General features: G+C 39.8%; 1 protein-coding gene across 7 annotated transcripts in view; it reads right to left on the bottom strand.

Annotated features, from left to right (window-relative positions):
- The window catches only part of TTC29 (tetratricopeptide repeat domain 29), a 674,033-nt gene that overhangs the window by 191,098 nt on the left and 469,185 nt on the right, over nt 1-13,750 (bottom strand). For all 7 annotated transcript variants that reach the window (XM_053901209.1, XM_053901212.1, XM_053901211.1 and 4 more), the window contains 2 exons: nt 9,645-9,868; nt 3,958-4,143 (listed from right to left, as the gene is read on the bottom strand). In XM_053901209.1, the coding sequence (XP_053757184.1) occupies nt 3,958-4,143; nt 9,645-9,868 (410 nt within the window). The remainder of the gene's footprint in view (nt 1-3,957; nt 4,144-9,644; nt 9,869-13,750) is intronic.

Raw genomic sequence — 13,750 nt, 5'->3', positions numbered from 1 at the left:
TTGAGAAGGATAGGTATTATCTCTGCTTTAAACGTCTGGTAGAACTCCCCTGGGAAGCCATCTGGTCCTGGACTCTTATTTGTTGGGAGATTTTTGATAACCGATTCAATTTCTTCGCTGGTTATGGGTCTGTTCAAGCTTTCTATTTCCTCCTGATTGAGTTTTGGAAGAGTGTGGGTGTTTAGGAATTTGTCCATTTCTTCCAGGTTGTCCAATTTGTTGGCATATAATTTTTCATAGTATTCCCTGATAATTGTTTGTATCTCTGAGGGATTGGTTGTAATCATTCCATTTTCATTCATGATTTTATCTATTTGGGTCATCTCCCTTTTCTTTTTGAGAAGCCTGGCTAGAGGTTTGTCAATTTTGTTTATTTTTTCAAAAAACCAACTCTTGGTTTCGTTGATCTGCTCTACAGTTTTTTTAGATTCTATATTGTTTATTTCTGCTCTGATCTTTATTATTTCTCTTCTTCTGCTGGGTTTAGGCTGCCTTTGCTGTTCTGCTTCTATTTCCTTTAGGTGTGCTGTTAGATTTTGTATTTGGGATTTTTCTTGTTTCTTGAGATAGGCCTGGATTGCAATGTATTTTCCTCTCAGGACTGCCTTCGCTGCGTCCCAAAGCGTCTGGATTGTTGTATTTTCATTTTCGTTTGTTTCCATATATTTTTTAATTTCTTCTCTAATTGCCTGGTTGACCCACTCATTCGTTAGTAGGGTGTTCTTTAACCTCCACGCTTTTGGAGGTTTTCCAGACTTTTTCCTGTGGTTGATTTCAAGCTTCATAGCATTGTGGTCTGAAAGTATGCATGGTATAATTTCAATTCTTGTAAACTTATGAAGGGCTGTTTTGTGACCCAGTATATGATCTATCTTGGAGAATGTTCCATGTGCACTCGAGAAGAAAGTATATTCTGTTGCTTTGGGATGCAGAGTTCTAAATATATCTGTCAAGTCCATCTAATCCAATGTATCATTCAGGGCCCTTGTTTCTTTATTGACTGTGTGTCTAGATGATCTATCCATTTCTGTAAGTGGGGTGTTAAAGTCCCCTGCAATGACCACATTCTTATCCATAAGGTTGCTTATGTTTATGAGTAATTGTTTTATATATGTGGGGGCTCTGGTATTTGGCACATAGACATTTATAATAGTTAGCTCTTCCTGATGGATAGACCCTGTGATTATTATATAATGCCCTTCTTCATCTCTTGTTACAGCCTTTAATTTAAAGTCTAGTTTGTCTGATATAAGTATGGCTACTCCAGCTTTCTTTTGGCTTCCAGGAGCATGATAGATAGTTCTCCATCCCCTCACTCTCAATCTAAAGGTGTCCTCAGATCTAAAATGAGTCTCTTGTAGACAGCAAATAGATGGGTCTTGTTTTTTTATCCATTCTGATACCCTATGTCTTTTAGTTGGCGCATTTAATCCATTTACATTCAGTGTTATTATAGAAAGATATGGGTTTAGAGTCATTCTGATGTCTGTATGTTTTATGCTTGTAGCGATGTCTCTGGTACTTTGTCTCACAGGATCCCCCTTAGGATCTCTTGTAGGGCTGGTTTAGTGGTGACAAATTCCTTCAGTTTTTGTTTGTTTGAGAAGACCTTTATCTCTCCTTCTATTCTAAATGACAGACTTGCTGGATAAAGGATTCTCGGCTGCATATTTTTTCTGTTTAGCACACTGTAGATATCGTGCCAAGCCTTTCTGGCCTGCCAAGTTTCAAAAGAGAGATCAGTCACGAGTCTTATAGTTCTCCCTTTATATGTGAGGGCACGTTTATCCCTTGCTGCTTTCAGAATTTTCTCTTTATCCTTGTATTTTGCCAGTTTCACTATGATATATCGTGCAGAAGATCGATTCAAGTTACGTCTGAAGGGAGTTCTCTGTGCCTCTTGGATTTCAATGCCTTTTTCCTTCCCCAGTTCAGGGAAGTTCTCAGCTATAATTTCTTCAAGTACCCCTTCAGCACCTTTCCCTCTCTCTTCCTCCTCTGGGATACCAATTATGCGTATATTATTTCTTTTTAGTGTATCACTTAGTTCTCTAATTTTCCCCTCATAGTCCTGAATTTTTTTATCTCTCTTTCTTTCAGCTTCCTCTTTCTCCATAACTTTATCTTCTAGTTCACCTATTCTCTCCTCTGCCTCTTCAAGCCGAGCCGTTGTGGTTTCCATTTTGTTTTGCATTTCATTTAAAGCGTTTTTCACCTCCTTGTGACTGTTCCTTAGTCCCTTGATCTCTGTGGCAAGAGATTCTCTGCTGTCCTGTATACTGTTTTCAAGCCCAGCGATTAATTTTATGACTATTATTCTAAATTCACTTTCTGTTATATTATTTAAATCCTTTTTGATCAGTTCATTAGCTGTTGTTATTTCCTGGAGATTCTTCTGAGGGGAATTCTTCCGTTTGGTCATTTTGGATAGTTCCTGGAGTGGTGAGGACCTGCAGGGCACTTCCCCTGTGCTGTGGTGTATAACTGGAGTTGGTGGGCGGGGCCGCAGTCCGACCTGATGTCTGCCCCCAGCCCACCGCTGGGGACACAGTCAGACTGGTGTGTGCCTTCTCTTCCACTCTCCTAGGGGCGGGATTCACTGTGGGGTGGCGTGGCCCGTCTGGGCTACTCGCACACTGCCAGGCTTGTGGTGCTGGGGATCTGGCGTATTAGCTGGGGTGGGTAGGCAAGGTGCACGGGGGCTGGAGGGGCAGGCTTAGCTCGCTTCTCCTTAGGTGATCCACTTCAGGAGGGGCCCTGTGGCAGCGGGAGGGAGTCAGATCCGATGCCGGAGGTTTGGCTCCGCAGAAGCACAGAGTTGGGTGTTTGCGGAGCGAGCAAGTTCCCTGGCAGGAACTGGTTCCCTTTGGGATTTTGGCTGGGGGATGGGCGGGGGAGATGGCGCTGGCGCCTTTGTTCCCCACCAAACTGAGTTCTGTCGTCAGGGGGCTCAGCAGCTCTCCCTCCCTTTGTCCTCCAGCCTTCCCGCTTTCCGAGCAGAGCTGTTAACTTCTGACCTCCCAGACGCTAAGTCGCGCTTGCTGTCGGAACACAGTCCGTCAGGCCCCTCCGCTTTTGCCAGCCAGACTCGGGGGCTCCGCTTGGCCGGCGAGCCGCCCCTCCGCCCCGGCTCCCTCCCGCCAGTCCGTGGAGTGCGCACAGCCTCGCCGCCCTTCCTACCCTCTTCCGTGGGCCTGTCGTCTGCGCTTGGCTCCGGAGACTCCGTTCTGCTAATCCTCTGGCGGTTTTCTGGGTTCTTTAGGCAGGTGTAGGTGGAATCTAAGTGATCAGCAGGACGCGCGGTGAGCCCAGCGTCCTCCTATGCCGCCATCTTCCTGGTCCTCTCCATAATTTTAATTCTTAAATTTCTATTTGCATCCTTTAGTAAGCCATCATACAAAATATGTTTAGATGATTTTTGTTGTTTCAGTCTTGTCTTAAGATAACATCAGTAAGTATGAAGTTACTTTTAAAGGACTTTTCCTTCAGAAGTTGTTATAAAATCACAATGGGGCAATATCTAAATTATAGAGGTATTTTTTTGGTCCCCTTTGTAGGGGACGTGTGGCATTAGGAAAATCACGAAGCACGCCTTCCTTTATTCCCATTTTCATACAGGAGAAATCAAGTTAAAATGAATAGAGGACTTAAGAATGGTAAGAAATTCAAAACCATACAGCAAGTGGCACTGACGGATATATGTGGATGGATACGGGAGGATGCTTTTTCTCGGTGCTGCTGCTGCTGGGAACCCTAGCCTGAGCGCTTGGGTGGAGTATGACTGCAAGGAATACTTAAGGTGAATCCATAAGTCACACACTTTTGTTTTCTAATCTCAATAACTTACATGCTTCTACTAACGCCTCAGGTCTTTTTCTCAATCCCCACGTGCTATCTGGTTGCCTGGACTCTGAATCCTCCAAAGCACCCAGGACAGCCTGACAAATGACCACTCACCCTCTTCCTCGAAGAGAAGTCCCATGTGCGCATGCGCCTCGGCTTCTTTCTTCCCACCGTCAATTTTGATCCGTTGAGCTATCTTAAAACATCGTTCATAGAAGTGGTTCCTTACCCATTTGTCTTCAGAATTACTGAAGTAACAGGCCAGTGCATACAAGTTGTTATAGACATCTTCAAAGTATTCTTCAAACAAAAACATACACTGCATTAGAAAAATGTCTCACGGCTTGCCCCTTCAAATGTTAAACCAAGTTAGTGACATTTATTTTTTATTTTTCCTTAAAAGCATGATTAGCTATTTTAAAAATGGAAATGCAAACTTAAGTTCATGTATTTTAACCACTAAAATAGTTACATCGAAGATGTGTACTCCAAAAATACAACAAAAACCTTTTTGAAAACTTAGAAGATGTTAGAAAGGGGCACCTGCGTAGCCCAGGAAGTTAAGCATCCAACCTCAGCGGCCGGGTCATGATCTCACTGTTGGTGAGTTCCAGCCCCACATCCTTAACTCAGGCCCTGCCTGGGTGAGCTCAGCACTGAAAGTGTGGAGCCTGCGTGGGATTCTCTTTCTCTCCCTCTCTCTCTGCTCCTCACTCACTCACGCCCTCTCTCTCTTCAAAATAAAAAAATAGGGGTGCCTGGGTGGCTCTACCGGTCAGGTGTGGGATTTCGGCTCAGATCATGATCTCCCGGTCTGTGGGGTTGAGGCTGCTGTCTGCTCTGTGCTGACAGCTCAGAGCCTGGAGCCTGCTTTGGTTTCTGTGTCTCCCTCTCTCTCTGTGACCCCCCCCCCCAAACTCTGTCTCTCTCTCTCCAAAATAAACATTAAAAAATTAAAACATTAAAAAATAATAAAAAAACTAAAAGAATATATTAGAAATTGAAATACCCTTTTCGTTGAAAACAGCACAGAGCCTGCTTGGGATTTTCTCTCCCTCTCTCTGCCCTCCCTTGCGTGCTCTATTGCCCTCTCTCTCTCAAAATAAATAAATAAATTAAAAAACAAAAACAAAAACTCTCATCGCAGAACTGACTTCTCTTATGTTTTGTCTTTGCATTGTGAACCTTCTACCTAATGTGAACAAAGCACTAAAGTCTGTTTTATAATATTTTATTTATTTATTTATTTATTTATTTATTTATTTATTTATTTAACATTTATTTATTTTTGAGAGACAGAGCAAGACAGAGCACAAGTGGGGGAGGGGCGGGGGGTACACAGAATCCAAGTCAGGCTCCAGGCTCTGAGCTGTCAGCACAGACCCCGACCAGGGTCTGGAACTCACCGACCGTGAGATCATGACCTGGGCCGAAGTCAGCCGCTTAACCAACCGACCGAGCCACCCAGGGGGCACCTATAATATTTTATATTCTTTGTCATCTTTAGTGATTAAAGAGTTATTTTATAAAGTCTATAAAGCGTTCCATATCTTCCATTTTTAAAAAGTTCTATAAAGAGCTTTCATGAAAAAAAAATGATCCCAAAATAATTTGTTTTTCAGTAATCACACCTCAATAGAAAAACATTTCCAAAATTTCATACTTTTTTTTTTCTTTTTTCTTTTTAGAATGAGTTATATAAGCTATCAAGATTCCATATTTAAAGACACTTGTCAGGGGCCTCTGGGTGGCTCAGTCATTTTAAGTGGCCAGCTTTAGCTCAGGTCTGATCTTGAGGTTGGTAAGTTCCAGTGTGCATCAGGCTCTGTGTTGACAGCTCAGAGCCTGGATCCTGCTTCTGATTCTGTGTCTCCCTCTCTCTCTCTGCCCCTCGCCCACTCATACTCTGTGTGTGTGTGTGTCTCTCAAAAATAAACATTTAAAAAATTTAAAAAAAAATAAAGATCACTGTCAGTTAAACTATTTTTCTATTAAAAATGCAATATTTTTCATAGTATTAAGTATAAAGGGATATATTCAAGTTTTGAGTCTTTGGACAATCCAAATATATGGGCTGTACCCTTTACATTCTAAGCAGCCTATCTCCTTGCTTGTAGACTGCTTATTTGAATTGTCAGTAGACATTTATAACATGAAAAACATTTTTACTGTTGGTTTATTATTTAGACAAGTATTCACTGTGCTATCTAAGAAGGAGATTCCATGATGAAATAAATGTGGAAAATACAGTTGCTAATTTCCCTCTTTTAGTGAACCACACGGTATACATCAGCATATTAAAGGCTCTGGTAAGTCCTGCAATAAATCAGCCTCCTTAATGTCAACGTTAATTCATCCGGTGTTTCTCAAACTTATTTCATCAGATAATTATTTTTGTTTTGCTTTACATAAAACCTGTAAACATCCTGTCGGACTCTGCTTGTATAGAACATATTTGGGTATCTTAAATAAAAGTTATTAGAAAAAAATTGCTGCTTAACCCTTAACAATAATTTAAAGTCAAGTGTAAGTAATGTTTGAATTATCTATTGATTCAGTTGCCCATTACCATTATTGCCATCTCTTCTCCAGCCCCATGGGGCACAAGGCCCTAATCATAACATTATAGATGGTACAGAGATGATTTACAATAATGGGTAATATAAGAAATGTTATTAGGGACAAAAAATAAAAACACTTTAACAAATGGAAAATAATCCAAAAAGAAATGACTAGCTTACTTTAAACACTTTTTGCTATAAACCAGCAAGTGGTGTTTTGCAGAATAATTTAAATAACTCTAGGTTCCTGTTCTGTAAGTCTCAAGAGACAGAACTGGCCCAAGATGACTATTATTAGTGCTATAGCTTTGATTAAATGAACTTCATTGTGGCCCTAGAGTGATAGTCTTTCCAATGAGAAGCAATGAGAATGCTCAGAGATAATGCTACTTCAGGATAATTGTTTCAGATTCCATATATGTCTTATGACCATATAAGATGGAATCCTGAGACACCATTAACAAATTTTTACATTCTAGATTAAGTGTGTGTGTGTTTGCATGTGTGCATGTTTTAAGATTTAAGATTAATTCAAATTAATAAGAGTGAATGAGTATATCCCCTTTCCCATTTTCTGGGATGTTCTTAACTTGTATCACATTTTTTCCTCGATAAAGCTTATATAGTAAAGATGAAAGTAATTAACACAATTTTTTTAAAGTATACAAATATTCACAACACCTTCAACTGAGGTATTTCCAACAATATTCTTTGCTGTAATCTTAATTTTCTATATTTCAACCAGGCAAAAGCCACTGCATTTTTGAACAAGATAACCTGAGCAAGAGGTAATTTTATTTCTTTAACAAATACAGCTTAGTTGCTATGAATATATGATAAAACCAACCAGTAAAGAAAATATTTCTTTTCTTTACTAATATCATGTGTATAAGGTATTGATTACTATAAAGTTTGGACTTTGTTAATTTTTGGGATTGGAGAAAGTTTTTTTTTTTTTTTTTTAGGTTTATTTATTTACTTTGAGGGTGTGGGGAGAGATAGAGGGAAAGAGAGAGAATCCCAAGCATGCTCCATACTGTCAGTGCAGAGTTGGCTCTGGGGCTTGAACCCACGAAAGGTGAGATCCTGACCTGAGCCTAAATCAAGAGCCAGATGCTCAACCAACTGAGCCACCCAGGCACCCCAAGAAACAGTTTTCTTTAAATGTTTACTTTTATTTAATAAAAAATTGTAAATTAATGTTTTCTACATTAAAATAGACTACTTAGCATTTTAGTTTCTTTATAATTACAAAATGCTTTATGACAAGTTTCTCATAATTATGACACTTTTTTATAACAAGTGATGTATGGGGCTCATATTTATGCTACTCAGATGAAAGCCTCTATTTAAAACACTTAGCGAATGTGATGAATTCAACTTGAAAAAACGACTAATGGGAAATTTTTATCTTGCTCAATTCTATTTTCAGTGCAAATATCACTTCAGAATTTGGAGCTGAAACGAGAATGTAAGTTTTTTACAAAGCATTTTTTATTTATAATAGTTAATTTCTTGAGAAATTAGATGTCATATTTTAAAATTCACCAGAGGATTCTATTTTTAAAGTGAATCCTGTGGGGCATCTGAGTGGCTCAGTCAGTTAAATATCTGGCTCTTGATTTTGGCTCAGGTCATGATCTCATGGTTTGTGGGTTCCAGCCCTGCAAAGGGCTTTGCACTGACAATGCAGAGCCTGCTTAAGATTCTCTCTCTCTCTCTGCTCCTCCCCTGCTTGCACTCACTCTCAAAGAAACTTAAAAAAAAATTAAAAAGTTAATCCTGCAGCTAAGTATTTTTCAGAATACCAATATCTGCCTCCTGTACTCACACACACATACAAACACACACACACATTCACACGCACACACATGCACATTCACACTCACACACACACACACACACACATTCACTTGTTAAAATTTTCGTGTATCTCATATTGGTAAGTCAGGTCACAACTTGATAGGAAACATGTATTAACTCCACTGTAGAGGTTGAAAGACTTCTGCTATCCCTCTAATACTGTTACCATGCCCCCATTAATTTTCCCCACTGTCATTGGTACAGTTGTGGAAAGTTGTGTAATACTCAACTTTCTTTAAATAATTTTTTCAATGTTTATTTTTGAGAGAGAGAGAGAGAGAGAGAGAGAGACAGAGATAGAGACAGAGACAGAGCAGGAGCTGGGGAGGGGCATAGAAACAGGGAAACACAGAATCCAAAGCAGGCTCCAGGCTCTGAACTGTTAGCACAGAGCCCAATGCAGGACTCAAATTCATGAACTTTGAGATTATGACCTGAGCTGAAGACAGATGCTTAACTGACTGAGCCACCCAGGTGTCCCTCTAATACTGTATTTTCTCATAAAAAGGCCTGAAGTAAAATATAGGCATTGTTGGGGCCTGAGCTTCTCTCTTTCAGTCCTATGCTATTTTCCCACAAGAAGTTGAAGAAAAAAATAATTTAGATCACCAAATTTATATGCTGACTTCTAGGATCTAGGATTTCCTTTCTTTGATTATATAAAATGACCAATTCCTAATATGTAACTAGGAAAGGCTCATGACAACAATATGAGTATAATTACAGTGGAGATCAAAATATTTTATTCACTAGATGAAACATTGACTTTTGGGAAAATTTTCAGATACAAGAAAAGGAATTTACTACAAATGATGTGATGGAAAATATAAAATTAACAATTTTATTTATAATTGTGAATTGCAGGCTTTTCATATCTTCCTACTATTCACTAATAAAAATTCTCAGATTGAAATCTGTAGGACTTGTTGGTAAGATCTTCAAATTCTATTATATAAATAATAGAAAATCAATACAAATTTTCAAGTTATAATACTCTTTGAAAGAATGAAACTCTTAGTAAAAGTCTCTATTCAGATTATATATTTTAAAAACCATGGAAATATTTGTAATTCATGATACAAAAGATTTTAATACATTGGAACATTGTGGCGGTGTTATTAGGTGCGATGCATGCATTGTCTTTCCTGCTTGAAATGACATCAGCAGGATGCCCCTGTGTCTGGGCAGCTTGTGATTCAGCGTTCCCCTATCATGTATTCCATAAAGATGCTTAGATGTCTAGAATGCACTGTGCTAAGGTGTCTTAATGGTCTCAATTCAGACATGAAACACTCTGCAATCCTCCCTCGGGCTCACTGCTCCAGCTCCTGCAGCACTGCTGCCCACAGTACTGCTGCCCACAGTCCCTCCACTCACCTTTCCGTTCAGCCGCCTCAGCCCTGGTCAGGTGGTGGTAGAAGTGACCCAGCTTATCAGGCTGCTCCTCCAGGGGTCTCTGCAACCAGAAAAGGGACCTAACTCTTGCAGCCTCCTGCAGGGCATCCCACTTCTCCATCAGGGCGAAGAGCTCAGTAAAGGACTTGTGATAACCGTCTCGCAGCATGTCCACACAAATGTTCTTCTTGTACGAGTTCCGGTAACTGGGAAGAAGAAACCCAACACTCAGAACGTGATTTTAATCCTTTAAATCCATGCAGTGTTTTTCGTCTCTAAAGATTAAAGGTTGAATTGTGCTGCCTTTTTTTTTCCCCCTCAGTGAAAGGTGAAAACTATCTTTGCCTCACACGCTTATAATTGAACAACTTCAGTTTAATGAAAGATGCCAGGAGCTACCCAAATGTAGTAATTTTAATAAAATTACATTATAAATATAGCAGTTCCAGAGCTGAGCTCTGTTTGATAGGGACAAATAAACTAGTTGACTGATGTCAGTCCATGCTGGCTGCTAGAACAAAATACTAGTGACTGAGTAGCTTATAAACAACAGAAATATATTGCTCACAGTTCTAGAGGCTGGAATTTCAAGATCAAGTCACCAGCATGGTTGCCTCCTGGTGAGGGCCCTCTTCCTTGTTCATGGTTGGTGCCTTCTCACTGTGTCCTTACATAGTGGAAGGGTTAGGGATCTCTCTGGAGACTTTTTCTTTCTTTCTTTTTTTTTTTTTTAATAAGGCACTAATCCCATTCATGAGGGCAGAGCCTTCATGACCTAAGCACCTCCCAAAGACCTCAATTACTAACACCATCACCTTTGGGAGTTAGGATTTCAACATATGAATTTGGGGGAACACATGCAGACTGTAGCAATTGCAAGATCCAAAAGTACTTGATATACTAGCCTCCCAGTAAAACAAAACAAAAAATTCAACATGCCAAGCAAAAATTAAATATGCCATTTAATGTCAAAAAGGCACTCTATATTATGTGGCTTCATTATAAGTTATGGAAGTTCCTTCATTCGTTCATTCACTCATGCTTGGATGTTTGGTTAGAAAATGTTTATTAAAATCTATTAATAAATACATTTAAAAATATTTTCAGTTAGGATTAAGTTAATGATTTTTTAGATTAATAATTCACTTCTAATTTAGTGATAAATCATATACAAGGAGATAAAGTGACAAATGAATACTCAATTTATTTAACAGATAGCTATTAAATTTTCTAGGTAGAAGGCACTGTTCTTTTTTTTTTTTTTTTTTTTTTAATTTTTTTTTTTTCAACGTTTTTAATTTTATTTTTGGGACAGAGAGAGACAGAGCATGAATGGGGGAGGGGCAGAGAGAGAGGGAGACGCAGAATCGGAAACAGGCTCCAGGCTCCGAGCCATCAGCCCAGAGCCTGACGCGGGGCTCGAACTCACTGACCGCGAGATCGTGACCTGGCTGAAGTCGGACGCTTAACCGACTGCGCCACCCAGGCGCCCCTAGAAGGCACTGTTCTAGACCAAATGGGTTCAATCTCCTTGTGAAGTTTGTACTCTAGTGGCAGAACACAACCAACAAGTATATAGGAAATAATAAATCATTTCAGATGATGAAAAGTGTAATACAGGAAATAAACAGAGTTATGGGACAACAGCTGTGTGGCAGCTTTTATTCCACTTAATGAGCAATCAGAGGCCAAATCATATAGCTACTAATTATATTACATTACATTTTTTAAAAATTAGGAGCCAGTTAAATATTTAGAACAACTGACACAATGTGATATTACTAGTAATAAAAATTTCAGGGTGGAGTGGAGACAGCCTCGAATTAGTCAAATTACTCAAGGTTGGGCCCAGTTCTACCGCTCCGTGTACCTCATTTCATCTTGTTTGTAAAATGTGTGTATCAATCTATGCCGTACCTATATCACAGGATTCTTCTAAGAACAAAATTAAATTATGTAGGGGTGCCTGTGTGGCTCAGCTGGTGGACCGTCTGACTTTGGCTCAGGTCATGATCTCGCGGTTTGTGAGTTCAAGCTCCGTGTCAGGCTCTGTGCTGACAGCTCAGAGCCTGGAGCCTGCTACAGATTCTGTGTCTCCCTCTCTCTCTGCCCCTCCCCCACTTGTAAAAAAAAAAAAAAAAGATTATGTATGTGAAGATGCTCAGATACATGTAAAGTCCTGCACTACTGGTTCTCAACTCCTGGATATGCAGTAGATTCATCTAAAGAATTAAAAAAACAAAAGCAAAAAGAAAAAAACAGCCCATATGCCATCCACCAAGAATTTCTTACTAAGTATAAGTAAGGTATAACTTAGGTATAAAGAAAGGTGAAGAGAGGAGTGGTGAGAGAGTAGCTTTTAAAGAAAAGACAGGACCTCAAAGCCATGGTAAGAAGTGTGGACTCCAAGCGAGGAGTGAGTTAGAGCCATTGAAGGGTCCCAGTTAGAGAAATGACTACATGAGATTACAGTTTAGAAAAATCACCCGGAAGGAGTGTTCCAGCTGAGCTGTTATCCTCCCCGCTCTGGCATCCAGATAGATACACAGCACCTGTTTAATAGGACTCATCATAAAGAGAATAAGGAAGCCACATTCCTAGGCCACAAGGTCAAAGGCCCCCATGTTGTAGGAGACCAAAAACGTATAACATAGGGAAGAGAAAAGAAGTAACAGATTTTTGTTTGTTTCTGCCCTCTTGTCAAGACAAAGGAAGATAGTATGAAGAAGGAGCAGTGAAATGCTGCAAAGGCCATGTCCTCTCTCTCCCTTCCTTCTACCTGCCCCACACAAGGTATACCAAAAGTCACTGTATTGGATTTCTCAGAACCAGCCACTATAATTTCCCATAGCTCCTGAATGGTATGGGTGAAATGCCATAGTCATCTAGTGGGCTCCATGTATGACACAACAGTTAATGGAAATAGAGGGCTGGTGTATCTGTCACAATGTCACTGGCCACAACGAGGGAATGTGTGCTAAAATGTTCTTGTATGGCTGCCCACTGGGGGCTGAAGGAGGACACAACTATAACGCTGAGAATAAGAAGCCTTAGGGAGCTATCAAAGGAGTCAGGTCAGCATGTTTCCAAATCTGACAGAAAAGGATGGATTGAATGCGTGAGAGATGGACACATGTATACAACCCCATAGGTTTGGAATGCATTCAACTACAAGCAAGAGAACTTGTTTCATAGTACCTTTAAAACTAGAGATTTCCATTTCTCTCAGCAAAAGATGCCTAAAAGTAGGCATCTGATGGCCTTGGTTCAGTGGCCTGGCAAGGTCAATGCACCTGGGATTATCTTATTCTTTCCCTCATGCTTGTCCCCTGCTGGTCACTGGATGGTTGTTATAGCTTCAGATATTGTGTCCATCTTCAAGGCAAAAAGAATGGGGAGATGGGTGGCACCAGATATGTCTTTCCCTATTACTGGGAAAACCAAAAGCATTCCTGTAACTGCTAGTAAATTCTTACTTTGGTCCCATTCACCATGGCCACCCCTTGCTGCAAGGAGACTGGAAAAACTAAAATTCTGCCTGTTCTTAGATACATTGCTCTCCCAAGCAAAACTGTAGTTTTGTTGGTAAAGAAGAATGAAGAAACAGATACTAGAGAAGGATATTCAGTGTCTATAGTAAGGTCTTAGATTAAGATCTGAAAGTAAATACTGACAAATCCCCAGCCCTGGAGTTGCCAGATGAAACTGGGCAGGATTCCCAGTTAAATTTGAATATCAGATAAACAATGAATATTTTTTTAGTATTAGTATGCTCCAAACATTGCATAGGACATATTTATACTAATTTTTTTGAAACTCAAATTGAAGTATATATCCTATATTATTATTTGCTAAATCTGGCAACTCTCCTCCTCTCTACCCTGCTCCAGCACTGTGTTGTTTCTATATGAGAAAACAGGGTGGGGGAAGAGGTGTCAGAATCTTGAATAGCCTGAGAAATCACTGAATTGGACTCACATTACCTGAGAAGAACAAGACTGGATTTTTACACTAGGGAAGATCAAGGCTCGCGGCCAGGAATTAAAATTGTTATAAAAAAAATAAAGGCTTTCAATTTAGCATCTTCG

This window comes from Panthera pardus, unplaced genomic scaffold (genome assembly GCF_024362965.1).
Source record: "Panthera pardus isolate Hobbes unplaced genomic scaffold, ASM2436296v1 HiC_scaffold_13, whole genome shotgun sequence".
NCBI lineage: Eukaryota > Metazoa > Chordata > Mammalia > Carnivora > Felidae > Panthera > Panthera pardus.
The sequence above is the reverse complement of the archived record's forward strand: the minus strand, read 5'-3'. Positions and strand labels throughout refer to the sequence as shown.